The sequence below is a fragment of the Mixophyes fleayi genome, chromosome 6, assembly GCF_038048845.1.
Source record: "Mixophyes fleayi isolate aMixFle1 chromosome 6, aMixFle1.hap1, whole genome shotgun sequence".
In the NCBI taxonomy this organism is placed as follows: Eukaryota; Metazoa; Chordata; class Amphibia; order Anura; family Limnodynastidae; genus Mixophyes; species Mixophyes fleayi.
The window spans coordinates 96,508,893-96,525,493 of NC_134407.1; the positions used below are offsets into that span (position 1 = coordinate 96,508,893).

The following is a 16,601-nucleotide window of genomic DNA, read 5'->3' on the forward strand; positions in this document are numbered from 1 at the left end:
TCAAACACAAGAAGTGACTGCTTTCCTCAGTAATGTCAGTAATTTTTTTAAAAATAACTATCGTCTTTAGATGTAATTTTTTTGCCTTCCATTTTAAAAATTTCATAGTTAAGGGTTAGGATAAAGAGGCCACAGCCCCACTGTTTTAAGTTGTCAGTCATCAAATGGTTAAGTAAAATTGCATAAAATATAGGTTTTTGTTTATTTTGGAGTATATTATTTGTATTATGATGCTGTTCAGAGTTAAAGTATCAATAAACCTGATATACAGTTTGTATCATGAAAAAACTGAGTGACATCTGCAGATATATAGGTTAAAGATTCAGCAGCTTATCATAACAAAGACATTGATAGTGATATGTATTTTTTGAATGCGCAGCAGTTTTTCGGTTTAGGGCTCTCTGACCCACAGGTGCTTTCCCTGCTTCTCTTCTCAGTCTGAGCGTGTTCACTAGCACTGTAAAAAGAATTCATAGAACCCTATGATTAAATTGACCATACACAGAAATGTTCAGATTGGATGGACCATGTACATAATACTATTCATACGAGCCCTAGCCGCTCCTTTTATCATTACTTTATGTTCACCCTCGTCTAGTTATGTTTGATAACATGGTTCTGCCAAGTTCACTTTGAAATTCTTCTTGTGGTTTAAAACAAGAACAGACCCACAGCTTCAGACAGGGTAAATCATCCCAAGATGGCATAAGTGAATGGCTGCTGCTTCAAGTAAGAATTTCTGGTATAACCAATGATGAATGAAACGGTCCTTATTGTAGCACCAGCAGTAATGACTGCATATGTTTGTTTGTTTTGGGGGTTTTGGCAGTACTGTTACCTATCTTAATAGTAATGGGCTTAGCTACAAACCTTTAGTGGGAGAAGCTAAAGTTTCCCAGTGAAACAGAAAAATACATAAAAAGAGTGTGTTTAAGCCCAAGAAAAGCAACATAGTGCTTTTAAAAAAAAATCAATAATTTTATATGAAATAGAATGCAAATGACAGGGTGCAGAGGGAACAAAATAAACCAATTTTGGATATATACACATCTCTTTATCTCCGTCCTTTGCAATATCCTTTTTATGTTGCTGTAAATTACTATTTTGCTTCCTTTATATTTTAAAAGTAGTTTAAATCTGAAACAAAGTTGCTTGCATGAGATAGTCTTATAACTAATAAAAACAATTATATATTTATTTTTCAGGACATGTAGCGGGCATTGGTTAAAAGTTTTTAATTCCTTTTACCAATACCCACTACGTGTCCTTGTTTATTTTTTACCTTTTTCTTGTGGTGGTTGTTATATTTTGTTTGACAGCTGAAGATGGTTAGGCGAGAATATTTTGTTATGATAGAGTAATTTGAACATTTTTATACAGCTATCAAGCCATAATCATTGTAGTAAACAAACGCCCTCTAGTGGAAAAGGATATTAAGGTCACTTGTGAAATTTTAGAGCCTTTCCCCCCAACCATTTTTTTTCTTTCTTTATCCTATGTTTGCTACATGCTAAGTATGTGGAACAAATTTAAGCAGCATGATCACCACATGCGTATATAGGATGTAGTATTTATTTTTAATCTTTGTAAAAAGTTTTGAATGTAATGTTTTTACTTAAATTTAGCCCACTTAGTTGCAAACTTTAACGTATCTTGTAATGGAGGACTCGATGTATAGATGCTGGTTTAAAAAAAAAAAAAAATTGTTAACGAGACAATATTTTTCATTGTAGTTAAGAGAATATCTTGCGATAATCTTCTTGCAGCAATTGTATGAATGCATATAAGGGCATCCCAGATGCCTTGCAAAACCCTGGCTCACTTCCAGGAGAGTGCCCTGTGTCATTGCATACATAAAATTGACCATTTGCCAGAGAGATAAAAAATTGCAATCTGTGCTACTATAGAAGCCGTGTGTTGCCAACGGCAGAAGCTGCCGCACTGCCTGGAACGCCAGTGGTGGTGCTGCTGCTCATTAAATGGAGCGCTGTGCTCACTTTGTGTGAGCTATTCGTGCCTCTTGCCTCCTACATCTTGCCATAGTATGGGAATTGTGGCCTAATTTACCCTAAGGTTGGGCTCCATCCCCAGGTTTTCTCCACTGCTCTGTTCTTCAGTTGCACAGTTGTTGTTTAATTTTTCAATATAGATATATAGTCTAATTGGTGCCCAGTGCTCTAATTTTATTTGGTGTGTCAGTTTAGTTAAGCTTTTATATAATTTTATAAATATTTAACATGTATGTTTGTTTTTATTATGAAGGCCTTGTGTGTTACATTTTGAACATCATAAGACAGTTTCATTGTGTTGAATTACTGATAAGGTGGCATACTGCTGTTAAGGTGCAAATAGCTGTTTAAAAGAATTACTCCACAGGACAAAAATGTGTGGCAGCCAATATTTTTCGTGTTTTATGCTGTGTATAAGTCTGCCCACCCATTTGTTTTTTTGTGGGTTTTTTTTCCCCCAAACACCAAGCACATAAATTGTCATTTAAGTCACTGTGTATTTTTATATGGCGTGTTTTGCTACCGCAATATGATGATGATGATGCTTAGATTGTATGATTTTTTTGAACTGAGGCAAGTGAAGTCCTGCTATGTGTTTTTCATTGTTATTATCTTTGTCCATCTGAATGACCCAGCTTGTGCATACACACTGGAAAAACATACATTATTTTAGTAAAGCATTCTTTTCAGCTGCTAAACCCTTAACGATAAGAGGACAGCAGCAGTACTTGTACCACCGCTGTCAATGGTAACTAAGCTTCCCCATATGGACCCAGGGAAAGCTTATCCCCTGGAGGGAGGGCATGGTAAATAAAACAAGCGTCTCTCTTGGTGAAACCCCATTTTTATTTTTTTTTATTATTATTTTGCAGGATAAAACATTTGGGGTTTTTTCTTCTCCTAGGCTGCTATGTCACAGATTAATGTAAATTGTATCAACAGAATTTTCTATAGTTGTGCTCTTGATCCCGTGTACAAAAGCTGGCATGATTTTATGGACAAGCAAGTGAATGTCAAAAAATATGAGCTGTAACAACGGGTGTGTTAATATATATTAACAGCTATTTGACTTTGATATTTCCAGGCCGTAGCTTCCCCCACCCCCAGAAATAATAGGGATAATAGAGCAGCTGGCAGCTAGCTGCTGGAGCATGCAGACAACCAATGCATGTCTAACGCGTCACTTAGGATCTTGTATATTTTTTTCTGGACGAGGTCAGCTTGAGACCATGTGGTATCTCTTGTCCAAGGCACACATGCAGTCGTGATAAGTATAAGTTCTCGCTCGCCAGCAGTTGTCGGCGTCCAGGTGGAGCTGAGCAGATACGAATGTGGCTGCGGGTGTGCAAAAGGCACAACCTTGGAGCGAGATGGCCAGATGCTTTCTGATAATCGAGGCGCGCTTTAGCCAATCACTGCACGAAGGGGCGGAGCTTCCGGTTCATGGTTAATTCATACATCTGCTCGCCTGAAAGCACGCTGCTAGAAGACTGCTACCCAGTGTCAAGAAGCGTCTGCTTGCCTTTCATCAGTCACCATCAATAGCCTCTGTGATAACATGCTGGCTTTAAGGTAACACATTTTTTTTTTGCTTACCTGCATCCTATCCGCAATCGGTCACTTGAGATTGACTAGCCTGTCGCCTGGCATGTCCTCTGCTGATGTGGACAACTTTTGCACATTGTCGTTGCCTCCTGCTGTCGGCTACATGCATATGTTGAAGTGATTATGGGAATGCTTTTTACTCTTATGTCTCAGAAGTAGATGCCAGTGTGAGCAAAGATTAATTTTGAAACTATTATACAGCTCATGCTTTAAAACGATATGTTTATACATAAAACACTGGATAAAAACAGCATTTGTTAAAGTACACTGCATTATTTTTCAGAGCGGATTAATATTGTTTAATAAAACATAATGAGGTGCCCTGCCACTACCAGAAATTATATTTTAAAATTAAGGGAGTGAAAGAGGTTTAGGCCCTGTTGTAATTTCCACAATCTGAAATGACACTTGTCAAACATGTGTTCAGGCAAAGTGGACTCTGTCTTTTGTCAATATTTGAAATTTACTAAAGCATTGCATAATGTCAAATTTAAACCTATGTGACATTTTGTAAAAAGCAATCTTTAACCCTCTCTCCACCATATGTGCCAATGTAACAGAGTGAGTGTTTTGCTGGAGTGATATTTTATTTCTGTGAGAGTATCCATATTATTTTGCCCAGTTGACTTGTTGACACAATTACATAATGTAATTGTGACACTTAACACTAAGGACACTGCACCCTGCTAGTAAAATATTTCATCTAGGCAATATTGCGTGGAAAGAGTTGACAGTGAATGGGTTTCAAATGTCCAAAAAAAGTCATGGGAGTCTGGGTCCGCATACTTAATTTTTGCTTTTTTTTTTTCAATCTGAAATCACAGTTAATACTAGTAAGTTCAATATCTGGAAGTTGTTTGTATTGTAACTTCTTACCATAAGGTCTATATTATTGCTGTATTTGTTTTGAAAGTGTGTTTATATGCACCGATAAGCTGCAACATTGAAACACTGAGAAATTAAATGAATAACATTGATTATTGTATTATAATGGCATCTGTCAATGGGTGATATGTACTAGGCAACAAGTGAAGTCTGTTATTGATGTTGATGTGATTGAAGCAGAAAAAATGGCAAGAGTAAGGATGGACTTAGAGAAGGACCAAATTGTGATGACCAGATAACTGGGTCAGAGCATCTCCAAAACAGCGGGTGTTGTAGTGTTCCTGGCATGCAGTGGCTAGCGTCTACCAAAAGTGGTCCAAGAAAGGACAACTGGTGAACTGGCAAAAGGGTCATGGGCGCTCAAGCCTCATTGATGCCTGTGGGGATTGAAGGACAGCCCGTCTGGTTCAATCCCACAAATGAGCTACTACAGCACAAATTGCTGGCTATGGTAGAAGGGTGTTGGAACAAACAGTGCATCACAGCTTTCTGCGTAGACCGGTCATAGTGTCCATGCTGACCTCTATCCACTGTGGAAGTGCCTACAATGGGCACGTGAGCGCCAGAACAGGACCATGGAGCAATTGAAGAAGGTGGCCTGGTCTCTTGACTCACAATTTCTTTTACATCATGTGGATGGCCGTGTATGTGTGCGTCGTTTACCAGGGGAGGAAATGGCACCTGGATGAATGGGAAGAATGCAAGCCGGCGGAGGCAGTGTGGTGATCTGGGCAATGTTCTACTGGGAAATCTTGGGCATTCTTGTTACACATACCACCTATCTAAACATTGTTGCAGACCAAATATACACCTTCATGGCACCAGTATTCCCCGATGGCAGTGGCTTCTTTCAGCAGGATAATGGACCCTGCCACACTTCAATAACTGTTCAGGAATGTTTGTGGAACATGACAAAGAGTTCATGGTGTTGACTTGGCCTTCAAATTCCCCAGATCTCGGTCCGATTGAGTATCTGTTGGATGTGCTGGCCAATGAAATTCGAGCCATAAAGGCCCAACCTTGCAACTTACAAGACTTAAAAGATCTACTGCTAATGTCCTGGTGCCAGATACTACAGGACACCTTAAGGAGTCGATGCCTCAATGGGTCAGAACTGTTTTGGCAGCACGAGTGATACATACACAATATTGAGCAGGTGGTTTTAATGTTGCTGATTTGTGTGTGTGTGTGTGTGTGTGTGTAGAATACACAGAATAATTCTTCTTAAATTTATCTTTAAAACAATTTCTTCATCTTCTGTACTTTGCTATTAATGTGACCTGTGAACACAAAATAATGTTCTAGTTCTAAAGCTTATAATGTGATCATTTGGACATCTGCAACTCTGTTAATGACCAGAATTAGTTTGAAGTATGTATCTTGAGTTAAAAAAAAAAAAAAAAAAAGAAAAGAGAATACGTTGAAGCTAGAAGTGCCTGTGAAGTTACTTTACAGGATTGGTAATGTATTTTACAAACTTGACTGTCAGAAACATGCCTGAACTATGTTCAAACATTGTCTTTACATGCATCGTATACTTTGATTACTATAGCACATGCCAATCTTTTTGCATTTGTTACTGGAAAATCCTAGTGAGCTATTATGGATAAGTGGATATGAGTAGTCTATTACACGGGTAGTGTATGTAATACGTACTCAAGCAGGCAATAAATGTTAACAGGTAGGTTTGAGGCAAACTTAGATTTGGAATCTTTTTAACTGCAAAACTGCTTTAACTGCATACAAGAGGGACACTTTATACTGACAAATTCACACCCATGCACTGCCGAGTTCTCCATGCATCCAAGTGTCCGTCTCTTCAAAATCCACTCCCTAGACCCCTTTTGCTCCCCATGCATTCTATTGCCTATATTGCAGTGAAGCTCTGTTGATTGGTTGACAGGCATATGCCATCACTGCCGCCAGAGAAGAATGATCGCCAGCAGGTGGGCAGTCGTCTCATTTGCTCCCTGCCTAACACCTGTAGTTCCCTTAGAGAACCACCGGTATAGTCTAAAATATTTTTTAGTACAGTTTAAATAATTGTTTTCAAAAGTGATGTGGACAGGCATTGCATTTGTGTTTGTGCTGATAAGTTACATGAGATCCCACAGCTGTAAAGCGTAGATTGTGGATTGGTGTCGCCATCTGTGTTTTTTTTTTTTCTTTGTTTTTTTTTTATTGAAATGTGCAATGCTGTTTCCTGTGATTGCTGCAATACTGCCTGGGAGTGTTTTTGTTTTTAAATTAAATGCATATCCGATCATCTGAAAACTGTTCTATTTAGTCCTTGGGGGGGCATAAACAGTATACTTTATTTCAGGCAAGAAAATATTAAATTAGATTGTAACTTTTAAAACTACTTATGAAAAGAATATAATAAACATGCAGTGCAAAATCACAATTATAATGCAATCAACATTTATCCATAGAAACCTTTTTTTAAAAAAAAATAAAGGTACTGCTTTGGGAAAACTATTTGGTTTGTTTTCTATTTTTGGCCATAAGTAAGCTTGTTTTCTGTGTATAACCTTATAGACTCAACCAGCTTATAGACTCAACCAGCTATTTAATTTTTTCAATGTACTAGAAAAAGCAAGAATATGAGGAAAGTATAAAATGTCTCAATCCAAGCAAAATAGAACAAACATTAATTTGCCTTGGCGAATATTTTATCTTGTAACACTTTATGTTCCAGCATCTAAAATGTCTACACATGGTGGATTTTCCATGAAAAATATGCACAGTAATACAAAACTTATGTAAGTTAACATATGGAGTCCTATGCTGTATGTTGTCTGTTACTAAAACTTGTTACAATACCAGTGGATCCCAAAGTTTTTCAGTTTGAGGCACCCTTAGGGTCTTCATAATTTTTTCAAGGCACCTCAAAGCCAAAATAATTTCCAAGTAGTCCTCCGCCGTGCATACCACTGGCCCTGGCCGCGGCACCAGAGGGAGCCGCGGCACGCACTTTGGAAACCACTGTACTATACACTTCCCGTGATACAAAATAAAACATGTTGTGTTTTTAAGTGAGAATGAAAATCTTTGGATTTTCCTGATCAGTAGTATTTGTACTTATTTTTTCCCTATTGCTTCCCATGCAGACTAGCCAGTTAGGAGGTGGTGGGAAATGTCTGTGTGGAAAAGGAAAATGATTTGTTTTTGTTCTGTTTCTGACATAACCTGTGGAAATTATTAACAAGTGGGAAAATTACAGTGTCAAGTGGTGATGCTGTGTATTCTATATATTTTCTTTTTCAGTAAGCCAACAGTTTATATTGAGGGAGGTAGAGTTTGATATCTCTGGTTCCTAATATCCTTGTGCCATTGTTTAAGACTTATTTGAGTGTTTTATATAAAATTGTGATAGAATATATTTTTGCTATTAATAGAGAACTACTACAATGCAGTATTGCTTTTATACGTAATAGTTGCAAAGTATATTAAATGCAGATCCTTTCTTAGAATTGATCTTCCTTATGTAATTAAATTAATGTACAATATTGCTTTGGCTTATTAAAAAAAACAAAACAAAAAAAAACCCTGTTTGCCCAGTAATTTTGGTATTATAACTAGAGAAAGAGACTCCAGGCCTGGACAACCTGTTGCACTTCAGTTGTTGTGAAACTACAAGCCCCAGCATGCTTTGCAAGCTGATAGGTTATGTTGGGACTTGTATTACACCACACCTGGGACGCCACAGGTTGTCCAGGCCTGCTCCAGTCACTTTTGAGAAGTGTAATCTGGCATTTTGAATGGATAGGGATCGAAATGGGAAACCGGCACTTACACTATGTCATGGTCATCTGGAAGTGCACAGGCCCTCTTTTGAATATACACTTCAAACATTTTAATGGTAGGTTTATGGATGAAATGTGGTGTGCCCTGAACTTCCTCTGTGTATGTCCCTTGGTTTACCGAAATATTGTGCAGTCATTGTTTCTGTAGTCATGTTATTTGATACAGTAGTGTGGGTGATGCCAACATATGAAGTTGTGCTATATTCTTTGAAGAGGCTGTTATTGTTTTGGCCTGGTGAGTGGGCATTTCATGCACACTGAATATAATTTTGCTGCAGTGGAATCTGAATTTGTGAAGTTGCAGCAGTGACTTTTGTGAACTATGTATCATTTGGGGGCTATCTAGAAATCATGAGCTGTTTTTACTTGCTCATTATTGTAGTGCAACTAGGACATTGTTGCGGTACTACTTTGAGAGGGGTTGTGGTTGTCATGTTTGGCATTGACAGATTGCTCAATTTGCTGATCTTTCTCATGGAACAGTGGCATAGGTGATGTTGGCATAGAACTTTATGGGAAAGACCTAATCAACTCTTGTATGTAAAATTCTGGAGGAGATTGTTTTCCATGGCTATTTACAAAACAACTATTAATGGCTTTTCTTCTGGTAGAATGGTGTTGCATCGCCAACAGGTTACAGACAGTTGTAGAATCTGTACAAAAAGGTGATTCATAATGTCCCATCATATCCATACAGTTTTATTTTTGTGTTCTTTAGGTAGCAGTGAATGGATCCAGGCAGATCCATTGATGGTTAGAATGCGAATATACAAACTTTTTTCACATGAATGAAGCTGAGTTTTTACTATAAGTAGCCAACCAAGGGAACATGTGAAAGAGCATATGTGTGCATAGACTGGATGTTGGACCTAGTGGAAGGATGGATTTAGATGCAAGTTTATCAGAATGTCTGTATTGAGAATGCAATGCTTTTTGATGACTTTTCCTATGTCATTTATTTGGCTCTGTCTGCGCGCTGCTGCTAGAAATTATGTCTTCATTTTGTCCCAAATAGAGCTTAGTTGTTCTGGTTAATCCTTTTTGGACGGTTATTTATCGGTGGACATTTTTAAGCTTATGAAACATGTATTGCACGTGACACATCAAAAACATTATGTAGAGATTTCAAAATACTCCTTCAATTTTCTCAGAGCAATCCCTTTTCATCAGTATGATACGTTTTGTAAAGTTTGTAACCAAGAAGGGCTTTGGTTCCAGTAGGAATTGTCTGTGTAGAATTTTCCTGTCTTTCAAGTTGTATGAGCTGAAACTCCAAACATTTCTATTGTTTTGTCTTGTCTATCAAGTAATACTTGTTCATCAGCATAATACAAGATTGCAAACATTACCCTTTTAAATGTTTAAGCTTTTAATTGGAAAACATTGTCCTGGAAAAATGTTATTTATTTTTCTTTTGTTTAAGTGTGTCCAGACGGTTCCTATTGTATCAACATGCCCAGATATCATATAAATACGCAAAATGTCACTTTCCAGGATAGATTAACCCACCTACTAACCACCCATGGAGATGGTGCTGCCAATTCCACTATTCTTTTTTCATAATGGTATTAATATAGTCCATTTTACCCCAAATAGCACATCCATTATGTTTTGGAAGTTTTAAAGTTTAATATTTTCATCCGTTTCCTTTACGTAAGCAGGATAATTGGGACATCCTCTTCATTTTATAATTGTTACCATGAAGAAGGAAAATGTGTACAGTTGTGTACCATTTGATAGTGTTCAGTCATCAGTGGTGTCACAATGTTTAAAACCAAAAAATGACCTGATTACAATAAGAGAATTGGTATATGACCACTGTTTTGCTCTATGTACAGCCAAACCGCTACTGTTATCCAGATGCTTGCCAGAGTCCTAGAAGACAAAACTGTGTGTGTGTAAATGCCGCCTATTTCTGTAAGCTTTTATGTGTTGATTGCTAACTATGGTAAATATGGAGTTCCGTTTATTTTGTGTCAATGCATATCACTTCTCTGATTTTAGAACTGTGACTGGATCACTGATAAATAACTTCTGGTATAAATTTATTTAAAGAAAATAGCGCAGGGCGCTTATTTATATAATTGTACATGCACTTATTTTTGATATTGTGTATATTTTGAGATAGGAAATCGTTATTTCTGAGACTAGGATAGAAAATTTGTTTTTCTGTTTTAACCTTTCTAAAGGAAATGCCTTATTTTCTGATGTATATATCTGATACAATGAGCCTTTGTGGATGGAGGTCTTTTGTGTATTGGGCCGCACAGTAACAACCCCCTGCTGGCCTTTGACCAGTGTTCAAACCTTTCTGAACATTGTAAACAGCATGTGATGCAGGACATCACAGCGTCTCTAGAATTTCATAGATAAGTGTAAATATTGTTGGCTTTACAATGCATGTAAACACATTGCATCCTGATTTTAAAAATAGCCTGTGTCCAAACTGTATAAAAGGCACTGGCTTTTATTGAAAAGCTGTTCTTGTTTCATCTGACCTTATCACTGGTACCTTCAACCAGTGTGAGAGCAAATAAACATCACTTGCTTCAAAGACCTGCTTGAAAACATCTTCAATATTGCTGTATTTCTGTGACCTGCAGATTGGACCCTAAATCTAATCTGTTCTCCGGCTATTTCTGAGGTTGGACCCAGCTTTTCCGGTACCACCGCTCTGCCTGCTACCCTGCATCCCTGGTCAGTGTGATAGACCAGGGGGGATCCAGCCACAGCAACCCTAATCTATAGGAAGAGGTTAGGAGTACCAGCCCGGGTACACTCGAAGCTGTTACCCAGAAGAAACTCTGTTCCGGATGCTGCTAAGGAGTCCAGTGGAGGCAGCATTTGTAAGCCCCTCCTACTGCGGCAAGAGGGCGCATTTGGATAACGAAACGCAACAGTGGCTAAGTAAGCCCAGCCAGTTCCCAGCAGCAACAGACAGGGTGGCATAGGCGGTCCATCCTGTCACAAGAACATGAAAAATATTTTTTGAAGTAATGAAATAAAAAGAATAAAACTAGCTATATTCAGATATTCCAACTAAAGGAACCTGTAGTCACCTAGATTGGTCGAATAATGCCTAAATTCTAAGTTTAATATACAAATGGAGTAGGCCATTATGGATAAAGTTGTGCAACATTTTCTGCCTTCCTCATTCATGTACATATATTTTTCCAAATGACATGTAAACCCATTTGAAAGTTACCCCATTTGTGTTTTGATGAGACAACCAAGAAAGTCCCTTTTAGGTAACAGTATTAAAATACTATTTTTTTTATCTGAAAGTATTTCATTCTGCAAAATTTACATGTGTGCCATGCAAGATATTTTCCGGTAATCTGTAATAGTTAAATGCCTGCTATAAGATAGCATAGACTCCCCACTCCCAAGATGTATGGTTCTGGTGTAGCTTTTATCTATTAGGCAAATATTGAAGTTTGGGTCTAATAGATATAATGGCAGCAATTTGTTTGAATGTGGAAACTGTGAGCACTAATACATTACACTTGGGCTGGGATACACAGTACAGGTTTTTCACCCGATTATTGTGCCAAGCACACGATAAACGACTGTTAGGTCTGATATCACATTACTGTGTACACTCCAACGATGAATGATTAGCATTCCAAAGCATATCGTATAATTTTATAAACGGACTAAAAATCTCTCTAAATGATGGAACAATGTTAAGCAAATTATGCAGTTTGTACGCACTCACGACCAGCAGTGTAGGCAGATATTTTTAGAGATTAGTCACAATCTTTTCAGCCAATGGTCATGACAGATGAAGAGCACAGATCTGATGGTAAATCTTATAAAAGGTGTATAGTGTGTACACATGAATCAACATGCTGATCAGGGTTTTCAGTCTTTGGTACAATCATTAACGATATTGCATCTGGAGATATTTGAAATTCGATGTACTGAAGATACCAATGTAGTTTTATATTTGATAAAAGAATAGCTTAAAATGGAGGTCTTAGAAGTAGACCTTGCTTACCTCTGGTATTAGCATTGTGCTTCCTGATCTAGTGGGTCCTTGGTATCTGTATTACTCCAGTGAGACTCTTCACTCTTGCTGAAGTTGGGGCCTTTTTTTTTTTTTTTCTTTTTTTTTTTGTTTGCTTGTTTCTGTAAAAGACTTTATTGTTGTCTCTTCTTTGAATCTCTCATTCACATGAATTTTAAGTTCATAGATGAGGAGTTTAAAATGTTTGAAATGGGTGAGCGGTAGAAGAAGCATATTTTATGTTGCCAGTTTCAACCAATAAATATACTTTTCCATTGTAGCTGAAAAAAATCGCACCATGAGTAAAACAGGTTAAAGATCTCTTAATAAGACTACTTACAAAATGACTTGATGGCACTAAGATTTTTCATGAAAGGGTAGGGTTTGCCAACTGTAATTTTATTACCACAATGAGTCTGGAATGGATTTAATGGTAAATTTATCATCCTGGTTTTTCCTAACTTAGGCTAGGTACACATTGAAGAATTTTTTGACAGACGTGTTATCTACAATGACTTTACTTCCGACCGAAGGTCTGATCTCTCGGACGATCAATGCGTACACACTAGTCACGATTTAGACAATTAACGAAAGATCGACTGTCCAGGCAGCGACTTTGCACAGTCATATTGCCGTGAGCAAAGATTAGAATTTTGTACACACTGAAACGACTTATTAGGTCCTTGTATTGATATCCCTAAGAAATGTAAATTAAGGGCAGAGCATGTTCAATAGTAACCACCCCAAACCTCCTAATAAAAAAGCGAAGGTAACACGTTTTCTTCATACATTCGTTAGCACGTGTATAGTGTACGTTCGTTCGCAACCGCACATACTTTTTTTTTTACTAATATTTTTATTAATGTGTATTGAGTGTACAATAAAGTGACAAATAGCTATAATTAAGGAGGCAGACATAAGCAATACACAGACAAATGAAAACTTTTTATTTTATTTTTATAACACTACACCTGCAAAGGTTTCTAATTAAAATAGCAGACATATGCTGTACGCATTAATGCAATATACACCTGCTATTGCTTTACCGCTAGAAGCACCTAAGTACCAAATGAGTGACGTGCAAACACCACACCACACCACATGGCACTGGTACAGGCATCAGAAATTAACATGCGACTCCTTTAGGGACGAGTGTAGCTCGAGGAACTATCGGCAGTTGCTCGTGGATAGATCGGAAAATTATACACACTACATATGTATGTAGGCAGATTTGCCCGGTTATTGGACGAAAATGCTTCATTGTGTACCTAGCCATAGTAGATGGTGCAAGGTTCCCAAAACCAGATAGGAGATTGACATTGCTACCAAATCAGTGCAGGAAAACTGGTGTTGCAACGCTTCATTAAATAGATACCTGCATTCAACTTACTTGGATATTTTTTTGTGTGAAACACTTTTGTATGAATGTAAGCAAAACACACAAAGACTGTTATAAATCTGTTTATTTTGTTTCATTTGATTGTAACAAGACCACATGATTCACTTGTTAGCATAATGACTTTGATCTCAATTATTTACTCTGTTTTAATTTTTCTTATTGCAGTGAAAATCTCCTATTTGGGATGGGAAACCCTCTTCTGGATATCTGTGCTGTGGTGGACAAGGACTTTCTTGATAAGTAAGTTATTAATATAATTGTCTGCCTTTTTGTGTTGTCAATATATGGCACATTTTATGCTTTTCTTCTAGAAATGAACGTGCTTCTGTAAACATAAGTTGTTGCTGGTTGTAATAAAAGCCTCAATCTGCCTACCAATTTTCTTGCATCTGGCCTCTGTACAGTTAAATTACACTGCAAGAGGTGCTTGCTTATTTTCTTTATAGCCATTTACTTGCGTGAGTTGGCTCTGTCCCATTGTGAATGTGAGTATTGAACAGTCTGAAAGCTAGCCTTATTGGCTTTACAAATTGTCTGCATGGTCATGAATGCTGTATTAGAACTATTAATGCACCTATTTTAGTCAGTGATGCATTATAACAATCTTAACTGAATTTCTGAATGTACGCATACAAGCTGCAAATCTGATGGGACAATTAGGTCATTTTGGATTTGTTTGAACACAAAATGCAATGTGTGCAGATTCTGAAAGACTGCTCCTCCTGATTTAACATCAGCACGGTATAGATTCATTTATCTACCTGAAAAGTTGGTATGACAGAATATGACTGACAACACATAGTGGTGTTCCTGCTGAGCTGAGCGGATGTCAGTTTGCTTAGCAGAAAATATGCAAATTTGTATTGCACATACCCCCATTAAAAAAAATAAGTATCTACATTCGTATTCAGATCTGAAGCTTTTTCCTCCCTATGCTCGGAGAGGCTGAACAATGGAGGGTAGGTGCGTAAAAATGCAGTCACAATACAGTTAGGGCATGTTAGTGTAATTCTGAACTGAGGCAGATCCGCAAGGAGATACATGTACGTTTGTCAGTAGCTGTATCACGTGATCTTGGGGATGGGGGAGGGATGAAGTACACTGTAATGGTGGTCGCCAGCATTAGCTAGCAGTCACTGATTAGCTGTTTGTGAATCGACCCCTAAAGCTAATCAAACCTAATAGCGAAGTGGTGATCTCTGTCAAACCAAAAGCTTAAAAAAAGTTTCTTGTGCATATGCGTCCAGTTCCACTTGAGCTGCTGTGTGAAATCCTAGTCATTTGCCATCTATGGTTCTTTCAGATTTGGATGGGACGTGTTTGTATGTAAATGGTTAAAGCTTACAGATCCAGTTGTCAGTCTGAGCAATCCAGTTGCTCTTTGTATGAGTACTTTTATAAAATTGTAGATTTCCGACATCACAGGCAATAAAATGGACCAGTCTCCACATTTGAAGGACATATACCTTTTTCCTCCTGCAAACCACCAACGCCTCTTGAGTCAGTGTATATTTCCAGTTCTAAAGAACAAAGTGTCTCTTCTTTTTTTTTTTTTTTTTTTTTATAGCAGGGTGTAGTCAAGTATTCATCTTCAGTTTAGTTTTTTTTTCTTGTTTTTTATTTTTTATTTTTTTTACTGTTTTAAGCTCTTTCTATTTAATTCAGCTGGAATCTGTCTTGTGGTTGTGGGTTAGACTGGGAATGATTTTAGGTATACCACTGTAGATAAATTATTTACATGATTGTAAAAATAACAAATACATGAGCAAAAAAGTTCAAAAAGGATTTATTTCATGGGAGACAAGCCATGCCCGCACCTCTATCTCCTGCTAAAATTAGGAAAACTAAGTGGTTCTGTTTAAAGGTGTGATACAGGACATGGCAATCAATGGCTTTTGAGATGAGTGGTACAGAAGACAGTTGCATGCTCTTATGTACCTTACTAAGATTACATACAATCTTTACATATTTTTAGCTCTGACCTTTTTTGAGACATACTACATTACACATTTCTCAAAGGCTTTTATTCCGTCAAATTGTGTCTATTAATCCTTTCCTGCGTGAACCTGGAACATTGCATAGTGTAAACAATCAGAGAAGAAATAAGCCAGTGCTTGTTTAATCCCATATTATACATGGTACCAGCTGCACAACAATATAGATGCTCTATAAGTATACAAAACAAAGGGGTTGGGTACTAAAACCCGATGCTGGCAACCCTGACACTAGTCAGCACGACATATATTGAGGAGCACGACTTACTGCTGTTATCGACTGTTTATTATCCTGACTTTCGGTGAACGCGATTAAAAAGTAGGGCGGCACCACAGAATGACGTCCGCATGGACGCCGACAGTAATGTTTTTACTTTTAAGGGCCAGGGCAGTTTTGGTGGAGTGGAGGGAGCGGTAACCGGATTGCAGAGGGTCGAGGATGGAAATGTCCGAGAGGTGTCTGGGGAGGCAGCTGCAGACTATCCGCTATAGTAGTTTGGAGCCATAGGGGAGAAGTGAGAGAAGGCGATAATTAGCAATAGAGGTGGGGTCAGGATAGGTTTTTTGAGGATGGGAGAGATGAGAGCGTGTTTAAATGAAGATGGAACTACACCAGAGGAGTGTGATAGGTTCAAAAGGTAAGAGCAGGCAGGGGGGGAGAGAGAGCGAAGGAGTTGAGGGGATGGGATGACCTAAAAAATGCAGCTAGGGAATAGGAGGAGGCCCTCTCCGCCTCCCGGAAGCTCATCCGGTCTGGTCAAGTGGGTAAATGAGTTCCCCATAGGAGAGAGCGGTGGGTGAGACAGTGTCAGAAGAAGTAAGCCAGGGTTCAGTGATGGCAAGAAGTTTGAGAGAGTTGGAGATGAAGAAGTCATGGATGGAGGACAGTTTGTT

General features: G+C 38.0%; 1 protein-coding gene across 2 annotated transcripts in view; it reads left to right on the plus strand.

Moving 5' to 3' along the window:
- Nucleotides 1-16,601, plus strand: part of ADK (adenosine kinase) — a 226,369-nt gene that overhangs the window by 23,679 nt on the left and 186,089 nt on the right. The window contains exons 1-2 of one of the 2 annotated variants that reach the window (XM_075217060.1): nt 3,478-3,581; nt 13,879-13,953. In XM_075217060.1, coding sequence (XP_075073161.1) covers nt 3,568-3,581; nt 13,879-13,953 — 89 coding nt within the window. In that variant the 5' untranslated portion in view covers nt 3,478-3,567. Of the gene's footprint in view, nt 1-3,477; nt 3,582-13,878; nt 13,954-16,601 lie in introns of those variants that run through there. The other variant, XM_075217059.1, reaches the window with a different exon arrangement.